The sequence below is a fragment of the Micropterus dolomieu genome, linkage group LG02, assembly GCF_021292245.1.
Source record: "Micropterus dolomieu isolate WLL.071019.BEF.003 ecotype Adirondacks linkage group LG02, ASM2129224v1, whole genome shotgun sequence".
Classification (NCBI taxonomy): domain Eukaryota; kingdom Metazoa; phylum Chordata; class Actinopteri; order Centrarchiformes; family Centrarchidae; genus Micropterus; species Micropterus dolomieu.
In genome coordinates this window covers 9,733,221-9,759,562 of record NC_060151.1, presented here as the reverse complement: position 1 = coordinate 9,759,562, position 26,342 = coordinate 9,733,221, and the positions used below count along the sequence as shown (strand labels likewise).

The following is a 26,342-nucleotide window of genomic DNA, read 5'->3' as shown; positions in this document are numbered from 1 at the left end:
GTCTTAGCAAAAAGCTTCGAAACTAATCCCACACAAACATTTTTCTTTTACTTAGCGGTTATGAATGAATCACACATACATTATTAAAAAAGTCATAATTGAGCTTGAGGAAAGAAGAAGGAAGTTATTGTAGGATGGTTTTATTAGTTATGAGATTGAACTAAATCATTCTCCTTTCATGAATTACATTTATTTTCTTTACATTTCTTCTTGAAAGGAAATACGTGTCAAAACACTGTGAATAAGACCTGCAGTTATTCAGACAAAATAATTCAAAGAACAAAATTATCTTTTACTGGATGACAAATCTAAATTCTCAGATAGCGATTCATCAGGATGCAAAGTTTTGTTTCTTTACAATGACAACCAGAGTTTATGGAGCAGCGCTACTGCTCTTTTCTTCAGAAGTGGTTTCTAACTCCTACCTTCTTGTCGGTGAGTTTCTTGCCGGGATTTGTCTCTTCTGGATGATAGAACCAGTTAACTCTGACCACCATGTTGCTGCCCCACGACTCCCACATGCTCTGTATGCGGCCGATGAACGGCAGGTTGGGCCGGCCGGCAGACAGGAACACAGCACAGTCACCGATGCGGATCATCTCTCGGCCACGCACAATAGCCTTATAGAAGAGCTTCTTAGCTTTGCCCTTCATACCGCGTCTCTGGAGGTGGGGGTCAGAAGAGGACAGGCTGGTCACAGAGTGAAAGGACAGACATTCGGACAAAAACTCTAGCCGTTTCTCAAAATATGATAATGAAGTTTTCTATCTACTGTATCAACTTGTCTCCTCACCTGTGTGGGTTTCCCAAACCACTTCCAGAGCTGTCTGGCTGGAAGGAAAGCAGAAATCTTGGGCCTGTTCTCCACACTGGGAAGCCTCTGACGTTTAGCCAGCTCCTTGGTTGTAGGGAGATGGACCCCCTCTCTCCGCTTTGGTCTCCCCACCTTCCCCTCTCCTCCGCCGGGCTTTGGTTTCGGAGGACGACCCCTTTGCCCGGACCCTTTCCCGGTGGCTGGTTTAGCGGGTTTAGTTGGAGCAGGAGCAGCAGGAGTAGGAGAGGTTGAAGGTGAGGGAGATTGGGAGGGAGGAGAAAGCTCTTCTTCCTCCACTTTTACCTCCGCCTCCTTCTTCACTTCTTCTTCTTCTTCTTTCGTTTCTTCTTTTGGTTTGTCCTTTATCGGAGGAGGAGAGGCAGGGCCTGGTGGGGGCGTAAGGGTCCTCTCTTCGTCTGAGCTGCAGGAGGAGTCATCAGTGGACGAAGAGGATGACGAAGATGATGATGATGAAGAAGATGAGGACGAACCAGAGCAGGATGAAGAGGAAGAAGAGCAACTTGAGGTGCATTTCTTCTTTTTGCACTTCTTCTTCCCTTTCTCCCCTTCTTCCTCCGACTCTGAGCTGCTGCTACTCTGAGATTCCTCTTTCATCTTTCTCTCCTCTCTTTTCTCCGCTTCCTTTCTCTCCTCTTTTTTACCCTTCTCCTCTCTGCTGTCCATCTCCTGTCCTCTACCAGCACCTCCACGACTATCTGCTTTCTCTTTAGCCAGCGTTGGCGCTTTGTAGGTGGAGTCTTTCTCTGGCAGGCCGGTTTCTCTATCTGGAGCTCTCAGTTTAGCCTTTAGCAGTTTCTGATTGGCTGTGGCTGTGTTGTGGTTATGGGGGTGTGGTCCCGTCTGACCCCCCGACCCTCCAGCAACATCAGAGCCTTGGTCTTCTTGGTCTTGGGGGAGGTGACACCTTCATGGTCGAGCTTCACAAGGGGCTCCGCAGACAGTGGCTTGCGCCTCACAAGCGAGCCCATGTCATTTTGCCCTGAGCTGGACTTGGGTCTGGAGATGGGGCTGGGTCTGGAGCTGGAGGATAGCTGGTCGGATGGCATCTTCAGTTTGGGTCTGAGGGCAGATGATGAAGATAATGAAGACAATGATGATGAAGGTCTGGGAGTCAGTGAAGAGCCAGGCTTGCCTGTTGACAGCCTAGAGGTGGGGCTGGGTATGAGCCCAGAGCTGAGGCTAGGTCTGGAGCTGCTGTGATGGTCCGAGGAGGGCTTGGTTTTGGGTGTGGAAGCAGAAGTGGGTCTTGGTGTGGACGAAGCACTTTGCTTGGGTGCAGTAGATGATGATGCTATATTGGGCCTGGACATCGGTCTGTTGGTGGTGGGACTGACACTGCTGGAATTTTCTCTTTCTCTGCGCTGGTTGTTGTATGAGCTGAGGTTGGGCTCGCTGTACAGATCCACAGTCAGGACCTTCCCATAGGTGGAGGGGTAGAGGGATGGGGGTAGAGCGCGGGCAGTTTTAGGAGCAGGAGGCAGGGCTGAGCTGGCTTTCCTGGGCACTGGGTTTGGAAGGGTAGGACTACTTGCAGGGGACGTGGTGGAACTCTTGCGGCCCGGCTTTGCCTGGATTGCCATTGTCGGCCGGGATGCAGGCCGGGGCTTCTCCTGAGCTGCCTTCTGTACAGTAGAGGTCCTGTCCTGGGGAGGCTTGGCTGGAGGCTGGGGTCGCTCTGCAGCCTGGGTGGAGGAAGATGCAGGACCCTCAGGCTTCACGGAGGTTTCTGGAAAGAAGAAGGAAAAACAAGAAAAAGTTGAACAACTCTCTGCTTTTTTTGGTCAAACTACACTGTAAATGGATTTACACTGGATGTGCTGATGTTTTCATTGTGTGGCTTTCATGTTTTTTGTGGTCTGCAGCCTCACATGCTGAGAACAGTAGACAAATCAGCAAGAAAACAATTCTGAAACAAAACACTGCATATAAGAACTGCTTACGCAGTAGAAACAAGGCCAGAATCAGCAAATCAGACATGCGACATGCCATATATTACAGCTAGAGTAATAGACCCTGAGCTTTACAGAACAACAACAAAGCTGTTTGAGCAAATTCATTAAACTGATACCAAAGAGATGACAGCCATGGTCAACTATAAGATGTCTGATGAAAGGCCTGTCTGAGCCTTGAGCTATTTTTGTTGGTTCTGTTGTTTTACAAATATAAAAAAAGACTCCTCAAAGATGATTTTAGCTCTTTAATGGTCTCTATGATAAATTTGCTAGAATAATGACATCAAGAAATTGCATTTTACACATTTCTATTACTATTCCTAATAATCAACAGTAATGAAGTCCATTTCCAACTGTCCTAAATGGATAAGGCACTCAGGAGAGCAACACACTGCACTTCCACTGAGCCAAATAATTTAAAAATCCATTTCTTTTTTAAGACATTATGCTGAAACATTTGGCTCCAGTGTGTGAAGAGATGGTCCCAAGGAATTACTCAAAGAAGGAAAAAGGCAGCGTATCTCAAATGAAGGCAAATGTGATGGCAGTACTTAAAGTACAGTGCACTAGTTTTATTTTAAGCACCCCTCCTTTATTTTTACCTCCCACGGTACCCAAAAATCTCATTTTCTTTCTTTAACTGAAAAGATACTTTAGGTCAATCATTTCTATGAAATTCACTGTTTCTACCAACCAGTCCGGTGATACATTAGAGTCAAGTTCGATAAGCTCACCTGGTTTGGGTTTGGGTTTGCGACCAGGTTTTCCTTTGATCTTTGGCGCAGCCTCCTCTGGCTTTGTGGCGGCCTCTTTGCCCTCTTTGCTGCATTTGCGGACTCGTCTCCTAGAGCAGCTGGCCACGAGCAGTGCAGGGGAAGGCTCAGCGCCTGAACAGAAGCAGAGAGCCAGCAGGCTTCATGGCGAGTCTGAAGAATTGAACCTATATGCTTCTCAAGCTTTCGTCATGACTGCAGGACATTTCAGCTATTCAAGTTTCTTAACAAGGAAAAACAAAGACACCCGAATAAAGGCATGCTGCTGTCTATCTATCTATCTCTATCCATCCACGCGCATAGCATTCATGCAAATGCAGTCAGACGTGATGCTAGGCCTGCGCACACACGCAGTAACATATCAAGGTTCAAACCAAGCAGTGAGGGTAAGATCAAATTTAAATCTGACTGCATGTGAAAGCACTGCTTCAACGGACAACTAAAAGCAACAAGAAAAATCTAATGAGGTCATGATTAAATGAGATGTTGCTGTTACAGCACTGTCCACCAACTGAGTGTGTGTGTGTGCGTGTGTGTGTGCGCGCGCGTGCTCACAGTGGATCTTGTAGTCTGGCGGCAGTAGTCTGATGTGTGAGAGGGGGATGCGGCCGGTGTCGCCGTCGTCAAACTCCACCGTGATGAGATCATCATTCTCATCAATATCGGAACTTCCTGTTTGGTGGGGTTGGGGGGAGGGACGGTCACAAGCAAGAAGAGAACATTTGATTTTGACACATTTTAGAGATTAAAAACGCCTTGTTGTTGTAACTCATGTATTTTGATTTATATAACTGTGTCACATCCAGTAACACGAGCAATATCGTTTCTTACGATTCATTGCATTAAAGCTCAGCTAACTGAAAGTGTTCAATAAGAACAGAACCCAGACCAGTTTTGTTCCCATTACCATCAGTCCCTTCAACGTAATAAACTCTGATGCATTATACTTTGAAGGTCTGTTAAGCTGTTTTATATTTGTTTGTGCTGCCAGCTACAATAAAATTGTCCATGTAAGAGGATTGTGGATCATATCATGTAAGTGGTGGGTGTGTGTTTGCGTGCTGTTGTTGTACCGCTGACAACAGTGCCGGGGTAAAGGCAGCGGTACTGCTGGCTCCAGTAGGCAGCGATGCGGGTGCCCTCTGGGAGGTAGCGCACAGATGGAGGTTTCACATCGATTATCTGCACATACAGAAGAACTGTTATACATCAACATTATACAGCAGACTTGGCACATGCACAAAACACTTTCACTTCAAAGTGTCTCACATCTCATGTATGACAGGAAGTAAAGAGATGTGTAACATTTGAGTCTTCCAAATGTGCAGAGGATCGATAGGTGATCCAGTTTACTCACAGCCTCCTGCAGCAGTTGTTCCAAACAGTAGATGTGCGGTCGGTTCCCTCTCTCCCCCTCCACCACCACGCTGTATCTGCAGGGAAGCAATGTGGGAAAAGGGTCAGGGTCAAAAGTTTGGGGTCAGTGAGACAGCACTTTATCTTAATTGACTGCTTTAATGATAAGCAGGCTGAGGAATGCCTTGTCTTTTAGTAACTACCATTGTAGTGCTTTGGCTCAGGCTAAAGTGTTTTCCAGAGCAGAGCTCGGTTTATACCCGCATCCCCCTGGAATATTAATCGTGCCTGAATAGGGCTTTAGTCTGTTTGTTTTCTTATAATGAAGCTTCTCTGGATTTGAGCCTCAGTTAAATTACACATAAATGTAACACTTTATGTTTTCATGTTTGTGTGTATGCAAGTTTGTGCTTGTTTAAAGGAATAGTTTGACATGTCCGGGACATATGCTTTTTTGCCAAGAGTTAGATGAGAAGATTGACAACACACATGTCTGTACGGTTAAATATGAAGCCACATCCAGCAGCCAGTTAGCTTAGCTTAGCCTAAAGATTGGAAATAGCTAGCCTGGGGCTATCCACAGTTCCTTAACTGCCTTACAGCATCTCTAAAGCTTGCTAATGAACACATTATATCTTGTTTGTTTAATCAATACTAAAGTTTGGGTAGCTGTTTTCCCCTGCTTCCAATCTTAATGCTAAGCTACGTAGCTGATAGCTTTATATTTAGTGCACAGACAACACAGATGGTAGTATTAAGTGGTATCAATCTCCTTATTTGACTCTCAGCAAGAAAGAAAATAAGTGTATTACCCAAAATGTCTATTTCTTCAACAAAATAAAGAGCATCTATGCATGTATGAAACACAGTGACCAGTTAAAATCCTAGTCTCTGTGTTGTGCACGTAAAAAAAACCCCCCTGCAGACGCTGCCTAACAATAGTTTAAATGTCTGGGGGTTTATCCAGCCATGCGCAGCTTAAACAGGTACTTCTCAAATCAAGGACAGCAAACTTTACAGGGGAAGAAAATTGGAGCACACTGATTGATTTACAGCTTTTAATAGTGCAAACAGATGTGTGTGTGTTTCCATTATTAAAAAACTGCAAATCCATGACTGTTCGCCAGGCTTTTTTTTTTTAACCCAATGAAGTTTAAAGTCTGTACTCACATGTCAGGGGAGTGTACAGTGTTCACATGTCCCGCGTACAGTAGTTGGTCGTCCATCGGGATCAAAACTCGGAGTCCATCCACCAGAGAGTCCTTATCCAACACACACTGCACTGGAGCTGAACACGTACAATAAATAGGCATATCATTATCTACTGTGTAAGCCAAGTCTGTAAGCAGGAAGCAGCAGTAGATGGTGTCTTTGTGTACAGACCAGGTGTGGAGGACCTCTCCGACACGCTGTTGCTGCGCGGTGGGAGGAGTTCATCTTCACTGAAGCTGCTGTCCTGGTTGGGCTCGAAGTCTTCGTCTGCCGCCATGCTCTCCATCAGCCGGCTCACCGCTCCCCTGGAAGGCTGCAAAAACACACACACACACACGGGCTTTATATAACAGCACTAATTATCAAAATCAGCTGCTTGAAATGTATTAGTTTACGTTGCAAAAACCCAGATTTAAAAAAAAAATAAATCACAATGATGGTGAAATTCTACTACTTAAGGTTAATTTGTGGCAGCCGCCCAAAATACCAGGCTGACACACCACAAATTAACTTTTTAAAGTGAAATAGCAAACATATTACAACACTTATGCTGCTAAATACTATTTTCTGCTGCTCCACCACCACAAAAGAGCTCTGCACACATTTAAGCTGCCTTTTGTGTTTCCAAAACAAACTCCAGTTTTGGCTGGTGGCAGACGGAGGGTAATGCAACACTTTGGCAGAAATCACACGTTGCAAGAGGTTTACTTTTTTCTCTCACTAACTGTGTTAATCACAACAGAAGCTATCAGTTCAATTCTTGTTTATTCATGTTTTTGTGCAACATGGCGAGCTAGAAAGTAAAGTGTGTGTGCACATTTAGTTCTAATAACTAAAGTGTTCTGGTTTTGTCCTTGTCAGGATAATTAAGTTCACATCTGTAATGACTTTGCGGCTGATCCATCATCCCACTGACCTCTCTGGCCTTGGTCTTGGCTTTTGGTTGGCTCTTGCGTGCCGGGCTGAGGCTCAGAGGGACAGGGCCCTCTGGGATTGGACTACACAGAGTGGACGGGCTCACAGGAAGAGGAGAGACCTTCAGCTTCTTTTTCTGATTTACAAAAATCACAACACACAGAATTAAAACATGCATATGACGGACGCTACTGAGGATCTACTGGACAGATTTATATCTTCTAACAAACACACACACACACACACACACACACACACACACACACACACGGAGGGTGGGATGATGCCAGGCTGCCTGCAGTTGCCCTTTCTTGTCAGCAACACGACACAGGCAGCAGGGGAGTGCTGCAGTGACTGATGTACTGGGAAACCCTGCTGGCACTCTGACACATACACTTAAACACACACTCATACACACAGAGGTGTTGAGGGAGACAAAAGGATGTGAGGGAATGGGAGTTTGAGGAGAGGAGTGAAACAGTAACAGAGAAGAAAGATAAGCAAAGTACGGAGGGGGGAAAAAAGATGAGTCTCTTTGTTTTTCCAGTCTCAGTTGAAGAATAACAACCTGATGAATAATTAACGTACTTTCACCACATCTTTCCCCTCTCTGATGGGCGGAGTGGGTTTGGGTCTGGAGGCGGGCTTTGGGGTGAGAGGTGGGGCTGAGCTGGAGGGGGAGCTCTGACTGGTGGAAGTAGAGGCAGACACAGACGTCTGACTGGCCGAGGCGGTGGCATCATGGAGGAAAATCCTCTCACTGCGTCGTCGGTTCCAGCCCTCGTCCTCGCTGAAGCCTCCGACCCCAGAGCTGGTGGGGAGGTCGAAGCTAAACTGCCGTGGCGACCGGGGCGAAGGCCGTGGTTTGGGAAGAGGCTTGTGTTTGACTGGCTGTGCTTCGTCTTGCTTGGTGGGGCTGGTCTGGTCGATGCGGCGGGTTGCCGGGGGCAACAAGGGGAGCTCTGGGACAGAGCGTTTGCCGTGCAGAAGAGAGGGGAACTTTCTCAGCCGCAAGTCCGAGCCAGAGTCCGACCACTCACACTCGGATGACCCTGATGGACGAGAGGAGAGTGTCACATGATGGAAAAACTCTTCCTGTCTCACACACTTTACAGAAACAAAACACAGCCTCTTCCCATAGACATGCAGACAGTAATAAACCCAGGTGTTAGATTCTCTGAAATCAATAACCCTGTGAATAGGACTATTGATCAATTTGAAAATAATACATAATTCAAGAATGAATCATTACATGCACCTTGATGTGACAATTATAAATTAATGGTTATTTAACCATTAATCAATAACACAATCCTGAATAAATGCTTAGGTGGCTCAACCACCAAAAATTACAATTATAGCCTGAAATGCTGTCAGGGAAACCTGTGAAATTTGTAAATGCAGGAGAGTTGGTGCAGCGAACAGGTTGGTCTATGTTTTCTTGAAATATAGTAAGGAAAGCCAAATCACTGTTATTTTCTACTGAATAAACAGAGATTCTGTCAACCTTCAATGAATTTGTGAAGATGGCCACTGCGTGTTGCATGCTTTGTTTGCATTACTAATTAACATCATTCAGGGCGTAGAATTCCTATAAAACTATACACCGATCAGCTATAACATTATGACCATGTCATTTCAGTGGGGGTGATATATTAGGCAGCCAGTGAACATTTTGTCCTCAAAGTTGATGTGTTGAAGCAGGAAGGATTTGAGCAACTTTGATGAGCAAACTGTGATGGCGACTGGGTCAAAGCATCCCCAAAACTGCAGCTCTTGTGAGGTGTTCCTGCTCTGCAGTTGTCAGTACCTATGAAAAGTGGTCCAAGGGACGAAAAGTGGTGAAGTGGTGACAGGGCCACTGATGCATGTGGGGAGCGAAGGCTGGCCCGTGTGGTCCGATCCAACAGACGAGCTACTTCAGGTCAAATTGCTGGTTCTGATAGAAAGGTGTCAGAGCACGCATCACAGTTTGTTTCGTAAAGGGCCCCGTAACTGCAGACCAGTCAGAATGCCCATGCTGACCCCTGTCGACTGTCGAAAGCGCCTGAAATGGGGATGTGAGCATCAGAACCGAACTACGGCGCAGTGGAAGAAGGTGGCCTGGGTCCTGCCATTCATGTGGATGTTAGTTTGACACGTAGCACCTACCTAAGCACTGTTGAAGACCATGTACACTCTTTCATGGTCTGATGGCTGTGCCCTCTTTCAGCAGGATAATGCACCCTGCCACAAAGCAGGAAAGGTTTGAGTTTAAGGTGTTGACTTGGCCTCCAAATTCTCCAGATCCTTGAGGACTCACCTTGTAACTTACGGGACTTAAAAGATCTGCTGTTAACATCTTAGTGCCAGATACCACAGCACACCTTCAGAAGTCTAGTGAAGTCCATGCCTCGACGGGTCAGGGCTATTTTGGTGGCAAAAGGGGGACCGACACAATATTAGGCAGGTGGTCATAATGGTATGGCTGATCAGTGTATTTTGCACAGACTAATGTTTTTTGTCTTAATTTTGGAATTTGGAGCTGTTGTCAGGCAGTTTCTCGGAGGGGATTTCCCACAACGGACCAGCACGAGGTCTCTCCTCAAACCATTTCGGATGCCACACAGCAGATCAAATCTGAAATGTCCATTTCAACAACAAAAAAAATCAACTGATATAATCCAAGTCAGCCAATAACATTCAAGGATCGCTGACTACACTTGGGGAGCAAGTGTCTGAACTGGAACAGAAAGTGAGCTAAATGAGGATAATGCTTATGATGTGGTTGATGTATGGTTTACGGGTGGAGACTCTTGAAAAAGAAAATCCATACCTTAAGGTTAGGGTGGAGGTTGCTGAAAGCAGATCTTTGAATCTGTGTTTCATTTAAGTTCCTGAAATCGCGAAGGGCAGCGATGTTGTCAGCTTTGTGAAACAACTTATCCCACTTGTCTTGGTAAGAGAAATTTTCTTACTCCCCCAGTCACTGAGTGTGTGCACCATTCTCACACCTTGCCTCAGCAGGACGCCAGAGCTTGTCCGTGGCCAATCCTGGTACAACATCATTTCTAGGACACAGTGAGGATTCTTCGGCTTGCAAGGAGTAAGCAGTGGCTCTTGCATAATGAGTTCAATCCATATGTCAGCGCCAGGGCTACTCAAGAAACGCATGGAAATTTGACTGTTAAGAAGAAACTCCAAGAGACCTCAGCATGAAATATTCAGTACTGTATCCATCTACATTGAGAGTGATCATTGATGGCGATCCAAGTCTGTTCAGCCACCCTTCAGAAGCAGTCTTTTCTTTGTGACTTCTCATAACATTTTCCATGATGGAATACGTATGTGTTGTCATCATTCAAGCGAGCTCCCCTTTATTTTCTTTAACTTCTTTTCCTACCTTAACATTAACTGAGTCACCCTACTTGAAAGGACTATTGATTAGTATTATATAGTGCGAGGCTACTGTGACTGGTTAATGCAACTTCGCTTTTTATGATTGTCTACAGCACTTTTTTTTGAGTTGCCACTCCAACACCTTTTAAGATTTGGATGGTACAGACTGTAAACACTGCCGTAAATTGTGTTATCCTGTGGCCTTCAGCTACAGACAATCATAAACTATCATTAATAATGTGAAAAAGACTGCTCTCGTGTGCTATTCTTAGTTTATTTCTGTGCATTTTACTTTCTCACTTCTGTTTGAGCCCGTGTTTATCAAGGGATGAGGGTTTTCTGTAACTAATAAAATTCACTTGAGCTTTTGCCCTGTGGTGTTTTTATGTGTGAATTTATGTCCTATTTTTGTTTGTTTTTGTTTTTTGGTTATTGGTGATATCAACTCCTGCTAGTTAAACGTTATGCTAGTGGTGTTTCTCAACAGGCATTGTTCTGGCTTAATTCTTACCTTCACAGTCGTCATTGTTTCTTTTTGTCACAACCCATATTAAGAAGGGTGTACCACAAAAATCTATATTTCTTCAATTTTTATTAATGATTTTCCAAAAATGCGTTGTATTTATTTTGTTCAGTTATATGCAGATGACACTGTTACATATAGTTTAATTTTTCCGGAGATATCATGTACCAGAACACCTCTGAAACACACCTTCATCCTTTTTTAAAATTGTGCCTAGAATCTTAAAGAAACTGGGAGACTTGCCTCTAAGTTTAAAGCACCATCAGACTGGAATCATTTGCTCTCTCAGATTTATTCATTATTTGCACTTTATTATTTACTCTTTGCTCATGTACCTCAAATGTACTTGTTCTTGATTGTATTTACCTTAATTTTCAGTTTATTGGTCAACTCAGTACATGGCCCAGAGATGTAATGTGTGTGGTATGGGACTGTGGTGGAGCCCTTGTCTATTTGTATTTTCTTGTTGATGTTACTAAATGTATTGTTTTGTATGGATCATTTAATTTATTAACATGATTAAAATTAGAAATAAATAAATACCTTTTCACAGACATGACACTTTGTAATGCACAACTCATTTGTATCGGTTGTGTTGTGTTACCCAGAGTGCTTTGCCTGCTGCGGTGTTTGCCGTCATGGAGAAGGCTCAATGGGGTGGAGCTGACTGGGAGCGCGCTCGCCGCAAACCTGGCCAGCAGACCCAGCCCGCTCTCCTCACAGCCGCCATCATCGTCCGAATCGGACTCATCCTCATTGTCGTCGTCATCCTCGGAGGTCTCTGTTTAAGAGAAAAGATTTTCAGTTCTGAGATGTGGCTGCAGCATGGGTCTGGGCCAAAGGTCAAATCACTTCCTATTGTTTCTACTCACTGCAGACACAAAGACTGCACCACAGAGATGTTGAATTAAGAAAAAAAAAATCAAGATGCAACTTTTCTAACACAAGACACTGTGGTAGCCTGAATCTGACAATAACAGACTGTCTAGACAAATACCCAGATAGACACAGACGCACACACAAGCATTATCTCACAGCTTAACATCTAGGCTGATCAGAGACAAGACTGGAGAGAGAGGACAGAGACTGACAAACCACTGCAGCCTGCCTTCACTATGTAATGCAGAGTAAGCAAGATACAGCAGGAAAAACTGATTTAGCACATACATGCATATGAGATACACACAGCTGCTGAGACCATGTTAGCTGAATCTCTGACTCAGATATAAACTATTGTATGTGTGCGAGCACGCGCACACATACACACAGTATCATACTGCGGGTTAGCTGTGTGTTTCTGGTAGTTAGCAGTTAGGTCCATGGCAACAGATGAGCAGGAGGAGGGTCTCCACAGGGGTTAGGGTGTTAACATTGAGGGTGGATGCACAGTACAAGATCTCTTCAACCACCAGACAACCTAACTTATTATAGTAGCATAAAATTAACTATATTGTATTTTTATTTAAAAATATCTTAACACCAGGTTGAAAAGAAGGGTTATGCAGCCCTCTGTGGTTAAAGTTTCGAGTACGTCGCACCTCTAACCACACCAAGAGGTGGTGTCATGGTGTACCAGAGTACACCTGTACATCACTGCCGCAAGGTGTTAAACCAATGGAGGTCAACAAAAGCTGATGAAAAGGATTTTAGCAGCATTAAGTTGCTCTTTAACTAAAACAATAATGCTTAATTTGATTTATAAGGCTTGTTTGAATTAAACTGTTTACTTTTGTTATGGTTACATACAAAAATAAAATGGACCAATTAAAATAAAAAAAAATTTAAAAACTTATTTAACTTACTAATTATTGTTTTAGGAGCCAAATCTGGTGCACCCTGTACTGTGAATCCACTATGTGCTAACAGTAGCAAGCAGATGATACAACAGGCAAGCCCTGTGAGGCCCCTTGGTATAACGTTTGTATGAAGTTTGAGTAACCATGGTTCATTACATCCTCTGTCCCAGCAGAGCACAAAAAGTCTTCCTTTAAACTTTTAAAAGCCATCAGGAGAAAGTTTTGGGTAAGTTGGGGTAACCATGGCTCTCATTAGCGAGCTTTGATTTGTGAGAACAGTAAAAATATAAAAACAAAAATAAGGTAAAAGATAATGTTCTGTGTATGTAGTTCAATTTCAGCATAGCCCATGTTAGAGGTCAAAAAAGAATAAAGGGAGGGGCACCTTCTACTTACAGAGCAGGTGACAGGGGTGTGGCCTCAGGCAGGGCAGGGCGGGGCAGCGCAGCGGCGAAAGCGCAGCCTAGCCATAGCATAGCCTGGCCTTAGCAAAGTCAAGCTTAAGCAAAGCTTTAGCCACAGCTTAGACTAGCTGTAGCGAGGTAGCATAGGCTCAAGGCTGCGCTAGTCCTTGCCAAGCTTCTGTAATGTTGCAGCAGCAGCACAAGCACATGGAACAAGGCTGAGAGACACTCAAAGCATCATGGGTAAGACAGCGGTGGGGGGGGGGGGTCAGAAGTGAGGAGGGAAAGGTAAGAAGACAGAGCAAGGTGTCTGAGAGCGCAACGTAAAAGGGAAAAGGGTTATTTGAAGGTTTAGTAGACAGAGGAGCTCTATTGTCCAAATATCCCCAACATGTAATATGGTGCCATTCAAGTTTAGAATGAGTAGGAATGCATTCATTTCCCCCACATCGCCAAAAAGCTGGACCACATCATCAATAAACATTTAGTCTGATGTAAATGTAACTAACCTTACTAAAATAGAAAAAAAAGCCAACTATTATTACTTTTCCCTTTATTTTATGACCATTTAAACTGACCAGGAAATCCACTTATCAGATTCAGCTCTGTATCAACCTTCTACATGTTTCAGTTTTCCAGATGTAAACTTTTAAACTTGAACAGTGTTTTTCAGACTTTGCCAGGAGGAACTGAAGGGATATTTGACGAACAGAGCCGTCTTAAGGATGTGTGAGGTGCAGTGGCAGCTGGACAGAGTGACAGAGACGGACAGACAGATGAAGCAGACACAAGGACCACAGCGCTTCGCTTTCTGTGCCAATTAAATCAACACTTTTAATAAAGCTTATAGGTATCAAACTGCAATACAACTTTATGAAAAAAATCTCACAATTCACACAATTTTTCAATGTACAAAATGCTACAAAAACACGATTTGCAATCCAGGCAATTAAAAAAAAAAAAAAAAAAAACACATAATAGAAATAGGTAAACTCTTTTTTTAAAAAAAAGGCAACTTTGCAGAGAAGCCAGCAGCAAGAGAGGTAGGGATGGTCGCGCTAAAGCACAGTCTGAAAACAGCTGCCTTAGCAAAATGCAAACAAAGACACAAGCTGTGACAAGGCTCACAGACACATTTTTGTCTGACTCAACAGCGAGGGGCGAGGAGCTGTAGGATATGGTCAGTAACCTTGGTCGAAGGAGTCGTCAGAGGAGCTGAGGCCCGCTTCCTCCAGCAGCAGGGATAAGTGCTTGTGTTTCTTCTTCTGAGACTTTTGACTGGATAGCAGGGATGTCGGCGACGATGCAGACCGCCTCTTCCTGGTCAGGTTGTCTAGGGAACGCGTCCCTGAGGGAGGGGGCCAGCCCCTTTGAGCAGAAGTGCGCTCCTCTGAATCTGAGTCTGGTGCAGAGAAAGTAAGGTTAATGATTCATAACCCATGAGTCAGTTTTTTAAGCGCAAGTCTGGCGTTATTCTATATTTTCTTGTAAACAAATCCCATAAAAATACCAAAGCCAACTATTTCCTAGGCCGTCTCTCAATTTTTTCCCACTTCACTACCCTGTCTGTGGGCCTTTATCTTCTACTGAAGATGTAATATCTGTTACAACAGGTCACATATACATTGTTCTATTCATACTTGAACAGGAAGAAATATTACATTTGCTGGGGACTATTTTCAGTGGCAGGTGAATACACATTTTGCGCTCTAGAGTATTTTAGATATCAAGCTTTGGACACAGACTATTACTTGTTGTTACTGTTCATGGGATTTGTTGACAACAAGAAAACAAAAGTAATCGTAACTCAAGACTCAACTACTAAGTGGAGAAATATCAAGACAAATAGAGTACTTCCAGCCTTATCACTTTCTACAAACTAGAACCAGAGGTACAGCACAGAGTTACTGACAGCAGTGGTTTGATGATGGTTTCTAAAAACATTACTTGGACTTCATTAGTTCTGATCTGACAACATCAGTCATATAAAGCAGTTGTGTCTCGTCTCCAGGTACTCACTGTTGGAGCAGCTGCTGAGCTCTGATCTCATGGGAGAGAACAAAGCAGTCTTCTTCTGACCTTTCTCCTTCTGGACGGTCTCCGAAGCAGAAGCCTTGGCAGCCATTTTGTGCTTCCCTCCTTTGACAGACGAGTGGATGCCGCGCTCCTTCATCTGACTTTCCACAGACTTGCCCTTCGACTTGTTAACTACTTTTGAGCTGGAGGCAAGTTTGCGAGACGCACTGAGTGAGCCGAGCTGCGAGAGCGAGAGCGCTCTGTCGAGGTCTGACGCCAGCTGCTCCTGCTCACAGACGTGGCCACGCTTCGCCTTCTGCTGAAAATGCCACAAAAAACACAAAGAACTTCATTAATTTACTGGAACAATGGCATATTAACACTGCAGCCATAATCAAAACATGCATTTCCAAGAGGCCTACCTCCAGAGAATGACTAGTGGATGGCTCCTGGTCATTCCAGCTCTTCTTCTTCTTTTTCTTCTTTTTCATCTTCACTCCTCCACTTCCTGCCTCTGTCTCCTCTTCTTCTCCTCTGGACACCCGGAACCTCTTCTTCTGTCCCTCCCCAGCTTCAGAGTCCTCCGAGTATTGCACTGTCCTACCCACCCTGAGACATCGGAATATTTGCACTGTACATGCCACAACACCAAAAAACATGCAAACAGAAAAACATGCAAAATTGGTATAAAAATGGTTGAATTGAGCTGTAAGTCACACTCACTTTCCAGGCCTGCTGTCCAGTTTAGGAGGTGTAGTTAAGTGTTTCCTTTTCCTGGGTCGTCCTCTGCCCCGCCTTGTCAGACTCCGCCTCTCATCCTCCTGCTGCTGACGCTCACTGACATATGCATAAAAGAGTTATAGGTGTATGTTTGTCTAGGATGGCGGCGAGGGAATGATTGTTTTAGTCGTGTGTATCGCTATGTAATAGCAGTAGAGTGGTTAAATTATCTCGTATGGGGCTCTTACAGTAAGTATGTGCAGCTACGTGAAATAACACTCACCGTTTGTCTCTGCGTCTCTGCAGCCTGCTCAAATCTCTCTGCTTCTCCTTATACGTCTTCTGCAGCTCGGCCAGGCGAACGCGGTATTCCACTTCCACTGCATCCAACACGTCCACAGACATTTTACTGTACAGCTACAGAGGAGAGAGGAAAGTGTCACAACATTTCACAGACGGGCACATTTTCATCTCTGGCTGACACTGCTGTTCATCTTACCGGCTCCTCCTTCCTCTGCCTCCAGCTGTACTTCTTGTTGGGGTCCAGCGTTCTGGGCAGATCAATGTGGGACTGTTTCTCAATGGCCTCCAACAAAATCTGCCTACTTGCTTCAAGAAGACAGTCCAAACCCTCTAAAGTCAGATCTGAATGGGACGCACATGAATATTATTAGTTTTAATTTAACCATTTCTTTTTATTCCTCTCCTCTCTTATTGCCCTACATTTCCCCACCTCTTACCCCCCTTATTTCCACTCACCTCGCTCCAGGCTGATGTTCTCCATCTCTTGCTGGGCCATTTGGCTAAGCAGGGCCATCCCCTCTAGTGCCACCATCTCCAGAGCACCGGCGCTGCTGCAGTCTGCACCCAGGGGAGGGTTTTCTATTTGCGGTATGAGTATTTGAGCAGGCGGGGTACAGGGGCGTGCCTGGGCCATTTCACTGGCCGTCAGCAGAGCAAGCATCCCTGCCATGGGATCCTCTGGACCGGTGACCAGCGTGAGTGGGGAGTTCGAGGTGGGATGAGGATAAATGGGAGTTTCAGCGACACTTTCTTTCTGAATGGGAGTGTGTGAGTTGATTCGAGTGTCTGGCTGTTCTTGGTCACACATAGCACTGGTGGTTTGCTCTAGTGACGAGCACATCAGACCTGATTCCTGGCTGTCTGAATCTGCAGTGATGCATGATGGGTATCGTTCTGGATCCTTGATGACCTCTGGTTTCGGCTCGGCTTCTGTGTGTGGAGGAGGCAGGGGATATGCAGCCTGACAGGAGTAAGATGACACCTCCATTTTGATTTGCCCTCCTTCCTTCTCTTCCTCCCTTACTTCTTCCAGTCTTTTAGCTCGTTGCGGTGGAGGGCTGGGGACACAAAGAGGAAGCGTTTGAGCATGGGGCTTCTGGGCTTCCCCGTCTTCGTCTCTGTCCTGGCTGGCTAGCACAGGGCTGCAGCTCTGGTGAAGAGGACCCAGAGGTTCTGGCGGCATGTCAAGCTGAGGCGGCTCCACGCCGGGTTCCTGCTTGAGAAAAGATCCCGTCTTTGACGGCTCTACTTTCTCTGGCTTGATGTCTGCATCCAACAGCCTTGAATGGAGGTGGGCTGAGGGCAAAGGGGCAGCAGAGGCAGGAGAGCGGGAGTGGTGGGGTGGGACAACTTCTGTGTTTGCCCCTGTGGGTGCTGGGATGTGATAAGGGGGGAAAGTTGAGCCAAATGGGGCACTGATGGACTGGTATGGGTAACCTGGAGGGAGATCTGTCATAACAATAAAGCAAAAATACAGAAATTAATACCAAGCACAGGCCTGATTTATCCATTACTCAAACATTCTTCAATAGTTCACACTACTGGAAACTTATCTTATATACTCAGCCTCATGACTGAAGCTCATAAAGTATCAAACAAACTAGATGAGCTCCAACATCTCATAAACCTCCTGTATAATATACAAACATTTAGCCACAAATACACAAGACACAAGAATACAAGTGTCTCTAACTCGGTTAATATACAGGGTGAGCAGCTGATGACTCACCAGAGTAGATGCCTTGAAAGGACGCAGAGCCCGGCTTCTGTCCCCTTCTCTGGTCCCTCCGTCCCACTTCGCCCTCCTCGGACACCTCCTGTTTAGGTCGCCGTGGGGAGGATGGAGGCGGAGAGGCTGAGCGTGGAGAAGGCGGGTGAGGCAGGGGTGTCGGCGGGTGAGACAACACTCTCTGCCCACCTTCCTCTGACTTGAGGGTGGTCACTGGCGAAGGGAGCGGAGGCAGCGGGGTGAGGGAGGAGGTAGACGGGGTTGGCGAGCGAGAGTGGGGGGGCGGTTTGCGGGGGTGTAGGACGGGTGAGGGAGACGGGGAAGATACCGAGGTGGGGCGGAGTTTGGGGTCGGCGTTCCGCTTGTCTGCTTTTTCTTCCATCTCCGGCCGATGCTCACTGGCCTTTAAACGCTCCTGAAACACGGGGAGAGGAGACGGCTTTGTATGCATGATGTGACATATTCAAAGTATAAATATTAATTTGTGGTTGCATTGTTTAGACTTCCTTGACTGTAATCTTCTGTGGCTGCAGGATGCTGTGTAAGTGGCTGTTCAGTGAATGTGTTGTATTTTATCATAAAAGTGTGTGAAAAACACATAAATGAGCCACAAAGTTTAACAAATTAAAAATATATTTTTGACCCTTTTTAAAAGATAAAAGTCTTCAGTAGGGATATATATCATACATATTTGGGCATGTAAATGTCTTTGAATATGGGGTTTGACCTATGTGTAATTATTGATGGGTGAGAGCTTAACTACACCAACTCCACTTACAACTAGCTGTGCGTTCCTCTGCAGCTCCAGGACCTGCGCGGTGTGCTGCTGGATCATGAGCAGCTCCTGTTGCCGGAGCATCTGCTGCTGGGAGAGGAGCTGGAGCTGGGCTGCATGCTGCAAGGAGCTGCCTGTACTGTATATTCCCCCTGACCACACAGGGGCTCCACGCTCCAGTACATCACCTCCTGCAGAACAATGGAGGAGGGCACGATTAAAATCCATATTTAAAATGGAACACTGTTAATGTAGCCTTCTTTCAAAGTTGTTGTATTGAAGGTAAAGAAATGAGCATGTTTGACAGCGTTGTTACTGCCTCATTTCTAAAAATGAAGACTATCGTACAATCCCTGGGGTTTTACTGTCTGGAAAAAATTTAAATTTACCAACAGTGCTTTCAGCTAACTATTTGAACTGTTTACCAAGTACTTTAAGCTAAATGTTTATACACCTTCTTAATCACAAGATTTGTGTTTCAGCTAATGTATGTGCCTATATTTTTAATCAAACTATAATTTATATATTTTTTGAGCTACGATATTTCCATGTACTCCATTGCAGATGTAGAAGTGCCGCCTGGGTACAAGTACCCTGTTTGGGAATCACTGCTCTATTGTGAAGCTATTAGTTTGTTTTCTCTTTCACTTTAGAGAAGAGGATAATCATGTTTCAAGTGCATCACAGCGCCGTCCTGTTTGTGCTGTAAAGCATCAGAAAGCAAAAAACTACTGCCACACAGTTCACAATAACATATGGATGCTGTTAATATTGCTGGACAGGGTCTTATTTGTATACAGTAATTACTTATACTAACATCCGTTTCAGAATGAACGTGGCAATAGTTTATTTTCGCTAGTATGCAACACATAGTAATTTTATAAGTGATAAAATCTGCAAACCAACATTATGCTTATACTTTAGATTCATGTACATGCACACACACACATTAAGAGAGAGCGGCTTTCATACCATAGTGTGGCAGGTGTTCAGTGGGGATGACTATTAGCTGTCCAGACTGTGGGTCCCTGGCAAACTGGTAGTGAGGGGGTATGGAGCCTGGCAGAGAGGGTGGGTAGCCTGGGGGTAGGGTCTGGTGGAGTGAGGAAGGACCCAGGCCTGAATGGGAGAGCAGGGGAAGAAATAGGTGAAAATGGAAAGAAAACATGGAAAAGGAAAAAAAAAACCAAATTCTCAGCTTAGGTAAAACCAACATTTACTTAGCATCATTCTTCACCCAGTGTTTATACCCATGTTGAAGCCATATGGAGGTATTTAAGCTCACACAAGTATGTATGTCTTGATGCTGTTATTTCTGGACAGTGAGCGCTGGAGGAGCAGGAATGTCCTGCAAAGATCAGGACTGTCTGAGGAACTTGACCCCTGGAGGCTGCTGCTGGACGAGCCACAGACAGACAACACCTCCCTTTTTTGCTACACCAATCAGAAAAGGCTACACAAGTGCATGTAAAATTTTGCAAGCATTCTTCATGCTGGTGGTGAACTGATTTAGACTCTTTAGTACCAGGTTGGATAACTGACACAGTAAAACATTAATTCTCACTGGAAAGGCCAAGAGCTGCACACTGCAAACTATAGTACTACTAACTACACCTTGCAGATGACATTAGTGGATATATCAAGTGGCAGCTCACATGAAGACATGAAAGGTCATTCAAGTCCGACAAAGAATCAACTTCTGCATTTATCATGCATGTGGAACACTTGAAAATATTGTGCCAATAAATTAAAGCTAATAACATGTAATTGAAAGGTTAGAACTTGGTATTGAAATTAAGCTTGAAAAATTACTTAGAACATTCAAAAATGAACTGTTTATCAAAATCGGTGCAGATCAATTTTCTGATGATAGACTTATGGGGTCATTATTTCAGTACCTATAATCACTTTTTTTCCTGATATAAGAATTTTCTTATCTAATCATTTGCTTGTAATAGTAAGTGTCTTTCATCGGGTGTAGGTCCACTTACTGTAAGGTGAGCTGGAGAGCCAGACTGGGGGAGCCCCAGGACGGGGCATCCAGGGGTGAGAGGTCAGAGTTGAGGGGTCGGGAGGCCATCGCCCTGCCCCTGCCAGGGCGGCCCCTCCTGTTACCATAAGGTTGGGGGTCATGAGGCTGGGTGTCATCATACTAGCTGTCAGGCCGCTAGACAGCGGAGCAGGGTGCATCTGAGTAAACTCTGCCAGCTCCTTGGACTCTCTGGAAGTAAACACATTTGTGTTTTAGATATTGTGTGTTTAGAAGTAGATTTTATTAACAAAAATATATGCAATTTCTAATTAATAACACCATTTCAATTAGCAAGCATTCAAATTTGGGTTAATAAGGATAAATTAGCACATGGGGAAAAAAATTTTACTCCATCAGCCACACCCCCTTACCTGAGCACTTTCTCCTGCTCGCGCTCCAGCCGGCCGGACAGCAGTCTGTCATCATGATGGCGAGCATGGTCGTCCCCTCGCTCCTCATCTACGATGGGTTCAGACACCGAGGTAAAGAACAAGATTAGATGTTCAGTAGTTGCATCACTGAGGCTCCTTGAATGTTTAAACCCTGATCATGTAATATACATTAAAAGAAAAAAAATAGGAGCTGCAAAGCAGGACATGCTGGATGGCTCATAGGTAAGAGGAAGCAATACTGAAAAAAATATGTGGTGAGAAGAGAAAGAGAAAAATGGGTGACGGGGGGGGGGGGAGACAAGGTGACACCATGGCTATATAATGGTGACACGACACAGCATGCCAAAATGAGAGGAGAAGCTAAAAATACAATGTTGGGCCACAACCTGAATACAAAGAGCATGTGCACACATAATGTACAAACCAAACGCACACAGTGACAGCTCTCACTCTGAGTGTCAGCTCTTATCAGTCAATTAGTGATGTGTGAACATAGTATACCACTACAGCCTTTCCACACACACACACACACACACACATACACACAGCTTACTATGAGGGCCAACAGCAAGAGATTGAGAGCAAAAAAAAAGGAGGACAGTAGCAGCACTCAACCAAGCAATCTAGAATAAACATGAGGATCTCCTCGCACTCTTTTCCGTTAACCCTCTTCCATCTCGTCCACGCTGACTGAAGGTCCCCGAGCAGCAGAAAGGTTTTATACAAGTGTGGTGAACCCTTCAGTTCTGCTCGTGAAGAGTGTGTGTGTGTGTGTGTGTGTGTGTGCGCGCGCGCGTGGGGACAAGAGACTTGAACAAACACTGACATGCTCCGCAGGAAAAGGTTTCAAGACTGTTACCAAGGTTACAAGGAGCCTGTCCCACATGCTATCCTCTCTGCATCAGAAAGCCAGCGATTAGCGCTGCACGCCCCCTCTTTCTCCCCGTTCCTCCGTCGCTGGTCTTCCCCTCCATCTCTCACTGTTTTCACTTCTTTTACTTCCCGACATTCCTCTCTCTTCCCATCTGTCAACCTATATCATCTCACCTACATCAATCTCTTCTTCTTCCCGCTTCCATCCATCCATTCATCTATCTACTTGTGTTTCCTGCGTAAATTTTCTGCTGTTTATTTAGAGCTCCTCTTAGCGCGAGGGGCCAATGCTATTAGACCAATCACTCTGCTCAAGCAAGGAAATAAATAAACGCCCCCAAGAGGGGTGTTCACACGCATGCAAATACACAAACATTTACAGTATCTCACAAATACACATAATTCCCGATATATACTCACACACACACACAAACACACACAGTCCGTCACTCAAGTCTGATGCATTGCTTAGCAACGCACCCATGGTCTTATTGTAATTCAAGGCTTGTTTGTAGCTTTTAGCTGAGCTCCGTAATGACATGTTTAATGCAGAGAGGGTGGAGGTGGGGTGGGGAGGTGGAGCTGAAGAAAAGAGCAAGGGGGCCTGAGGTGGGACAAGGAGGGAGTGCCTCTACAAAGGCAGACTCTCTCGGCAAGCGAGTGCGTGCGCGCGAGAGAGAGAGAGCGAGAGAGTGAGACAGAAACAAGGAGAAAGACTGATAGATGGAGAGGGAGCACTGTAGCTGAATGACCTTGACGTACAACAACAGAGCATTGTATGGCAGGAATTGCTATGCAGTGAAGAGAGCCGATAGACTTGCCAAAAAGGAGCCTTTCAACAAAATACAACCCATGACGTAATTAGTAATTGTGTTTTTCGACCATTCCAATCACGTCACATGCATGAACACCTCAAAGTCAAACAGGCCTGAGGAAACACAACTTTGATCCGAAAGAAAATGAATCTTCCATTATTCATGGGAACCAAAATGAGGAATCATTTGCTCTTGGTTCATTTAACTGAGGCGATCTACGTTCCCCTGCAGTGAGATTCTGAGAGAAGCCACGGCAGAGAGTTTAAAGCAAAAGCGGGAAAAACATTAGAAAAATGTTTCAAATAAATGAAGTACACTTGATTTAACTTGCCAGACACCATCATGTATAAAATGACTTGTGTGATTGAATAAGCGTCACCACACGACTCCTGAAAGTACTTCTAACGTACATCCAATGGAAATGCATATTATACCAAAACATGGGGAAACTGTTCCTTTTCATACACAATCACAAGAGGAATGATTAATTTTTCAGTTGAATTTGCACCAAGATCATTTACATGCAAGGAAAAAAGGTTTTATAGAAGGTTAGCAGAATGCAGCACAGGATTCAAGTGAAGCGATGACGAGGCGTCCACATTACATAAATACATCGTTACCTTTAATAGCTGTTTGCATCAGGGTTCTCTGGGAGTCTGAAGGTCCACTGGTCTGTTTACAGGAGCTCCCACTGTCTCTCTGCCGGGCCACAGCTACAGCAATGCCAACCGGAGGGTGGCGTACCTCCCCCTCCGCCTCCCGGCCAAACGAGCGGGCGCTGTCCGGCCGCTCCTGCTCTCTCTTTAGCTGGGGAGGCACCCTCAACGCCCCTGAAGCACCTGATCCAACAGACACCCTTTCCCTGTCTCTCTCTCTCTCTCTTTCACGCCCTCTTTCTTTCTCCCTCTCTCTGTCTCTTTCACGCTCTCTATCCTTTTCCCTCTCCCTCTCGGCTTCCGTCCCAATGTTAGCCAGACCGCCGAAGGGCCCACGGCCGTCCGCAGCGTGCCTGGACGACCCAGGACCTTCAGCAGCAAAGTTCCCACTGTATTTAATCAGACTCTGCATGGCTGAAACCTCTGTGGGATCCGAACCCGCACCCCCGCTTCGCTCTCCACCACTGGACCCTCCTACCAACGACAACCCAGGTCGGTAAAGCGCAGATGGGTCCAGGTACCGTCTCTGACTCCCCTCCTCACCTGCATGACCATGTCCGTGTTGGGAGGGGTGTATTTGGGGGGAATGGCTGTGGGCAGAGTGAGGGTGGTTAGTGGGCCGGTGGGTTGTGTGAGGGGAATGGGGCATTTGTGTGTGTGTCGGCTGGCTATGGGGGGAGGAGATAGTGTGTCCGTGCTGGGCTGCCAGGGCAGCCATGTGACTTGTGGCATAGTTTGCTAAGGGGCTGATAGTATTCCACTTAGGCTCTGCCCCTGCCCGCTCTATGCCCAATCGGATTGAGTGTTTAGAGATGTCCCTGGTTTCAGGGCTGAACCTTGATTGACTGGAGGAGTTAAACGCGTCCTGGCCTCGTTTACCAATAGAACCATTGGAACAAATGACAGAACCTTCCTCTCTTTGATTGTTTGAATCGCTAGATTGGGAGAGCCGAGGATGCTCCATCAAGCTCCTCTCAGGAATCCTGTAGCTCTCCCTCTCCCTGTTTCTCTCCCGCTCTCGCTCTCTGTCGCGCTCTCGCTCCCTTTCTCTGTCTCTGTGTTTGTCACCGTGCTTGTCGCGAGCCTGCGAGGCGATCTGGATGGGCCCAGCCCGCTCGTCGTAAACCTCCACAGAAGGCACATATGTCGGTGCGGTGACTCGCTGCTCTCTGTTAAGCTCTCTGGGAGTGGAGGGGTGGGGTGGGCCAGCAGCGGAGGGCTGAAGCGCAGGAGGAAGGGTGTAGCAAACGTGGAGCGCCCCAGGTGAGGTGGCCACAGAGTCATTCCTCCTTTGTCTGTCTGAGTGAGAGTTTGAGTTATTTGAGTTAGCGTTAGAGTTATGGTGGGGTCGAGAGCCCCCCTCTTCATCCCGGCCCCCTCTGTCTGTGTCTGGTCCATGAAACCTGCCCGCACCTCCTGCCCCACCCCCACCTGAAGGGAAGGAGGGCTGCGAAGGTGACGGCCTGGATCTGGGCTCCACTGTGGAAGGTTGGGAGTGTGACTTCTGCTGGTGGGGGTGAGGATGGAAGGACCAAATCTCTCTCTCTGTGTCCCGGTCCCTTTCTTTCTCTCGTTCCCGGTCGCCGCTCCTCGCCCTGCGGTCCTCCTCGCTCCTCCCGTCCTGTGTCAGGTCCACCACGCTGTGCGGCCTCTGCTCCTCTCTCGACTGCTCTCTCTCTCTGTTCCTCTCTCTCTCCCTCTCCACCCGGTAATGCCGGTCTCTACCCCCATCCCGGGACATCCTCTGAGGGGGTGTGGAGCTGGACGGGGTCGTCGGTGGAGCAGACGGCGGGTGGAGAGGCAACTGGCTCAAGGAGGCTGGCAGGTAAAAGCCCTCTAAAAGACACAAAACATAAAGACACATGAGTCACACACCCACTACATCAACGCAAACTGCTGAAACAGATGAAGATTCAGAGCATATCATATGAGTATAATAAATATTTAAATGTAGACTTGCCAAGTAAATGTAACAGTATTTCTTCAGCAGCCATACCCAGATGTATTATACGTTATAGCATGAAAATAAAATAAGAATCTAGGCTAAAATCAGTGTCTGTCAGTCAAATGTTGCCCACTCCCTGCTGGAGGTTTGACCCAGTTCCACAACTAAATGAAAAGGCTTGACACAAAATCTACTTCCACTCAGGTATCACAGGATGTGAGAGAATATGTACACTCAATTCAGCCACTTGTCTCCATGACAGTTGTGGCTGACAGCGACTGACCTTTATGCGAGTCATAGAGAGGGTGTTGGGAGAGCGAGGGAGGATCCAGGTGGCCCAGGGACAGGTAGGGGCTGGAGTACAGGCTGCTTGGCAGAGGAGGGTAGCCTGAAGACAAAAACAGACATACACAGAACGTGTCACATAATGTAGTTTACACAAAACTGAGAGTATTGTGTAAATAATGTCACGGCTTCTGTGAAATTTTTACAAGGACCATTTGGAGCTCCTGGACAACCCCTGGTGATTCGTTGCACGAGGATTTCAAAGCACCTTCTGCTGCCAAGTAACAAACAGAGCATTGGTACTTAAATTCAGAGCTGCAATGAGTCGATTTGCTGGATTGAATTTAGAACATCCATTCATCGCTTGTCTTTTTTCAAGCAGAAACACCTGATTTAAATGTGAGTGCAGCTTTTCTCCATTTTATGTCATCGTAATTTAAATACCTTCATGCCTTAGACAAAACCTGAAGACGTCAACTTGGACTGTGTGAATTTGTGATGTTTTTTAATTTATTTTTACATTTGACAGACCAACTGATTGGCAGGTTAATCAATAATGAATACAATCTTCCATTGCAGCCGTATATCCGCCAGAAATTAATGAGTAACTTTAACAAGACCATAAATAGTAGATAGGGGGGGGGGGGGGGGGGGGGG

The 26,342-nt window shown here is 45.7% G+C and overlaps 1 protein-coding gene across 1 annotated transcript in view; it reads right to left on the bottom strand.

Moving 5' to 3' along the window:
• tnrc18 (trinucleotide repeat containing 18) overlaps positions 1 to 26,342 on the bottom strand; it is a 49,068-nt gene that overhangs the window by 6,137 nt on the left and 16,589 nt on the right. The window contains 26 exon segments of the mRNA XM_046073700.1: positions 426 to 662; positions 794 to 1,651; positions 1,654 to 2,561; positions 3,522 to 3,674; positions 4,116 to 4,232; positions 4,634 to 4,742; positions 4,918 to 4,993; positions 6,087 to 6,204; positions 6,300 to 6,441; positions 7,045 to 7,179; positions 7,632 to 8,095; positions 11,549 to 11,725; positions 14,334 to 14,546; positions 15,164 to 15,479; positions 15,583 to 15,769; positions 15,884 to 15,997; positions 16,164 to 16,297; positions 16,380 to 16,525; positions 16,640 to 17,632; positions 17,913 to 18,327; positions 18,691 to 18,878; positions 19,660 to 19,806; positions 20,679 to 20,908; positions 21,091 to 21,178; positions 23,420 to 25,291; positions 25,684 to 25,788. Coding sequence (XP_045929656.1) covers positions 426 to 662; positions 794 to 1,651; positions 1,654 to 2,561; positions 3,522 to 3,674; positions 4,116 to 4,232; positions 4,634 to 4,742; positions 4,918 to 4,993; positions 6,087 to 6,204; positions 6,300 to 6,441; positions 7,045 to 7,179; positions 7,632 to 8,095; positions 11,549 to 11,725; positions 14,334 to 14,546; positions 15,164 to 15,479; positions 15,583 to 15,769; positions 15,884 to 15,997; positions 16,164 to 16,297; positions 16,380 to 16,525; positions 16,640 to 17,632; positions 17,913 to 18,327; positions 18,691 to 18,878; positions 19,660 to 19,806; positions 20,679 to 20,908; positions 21,091 to 21,178; positions 23,420 to 25,291; positions 25,684 to 25,788 — 8,642 coding nt within the window.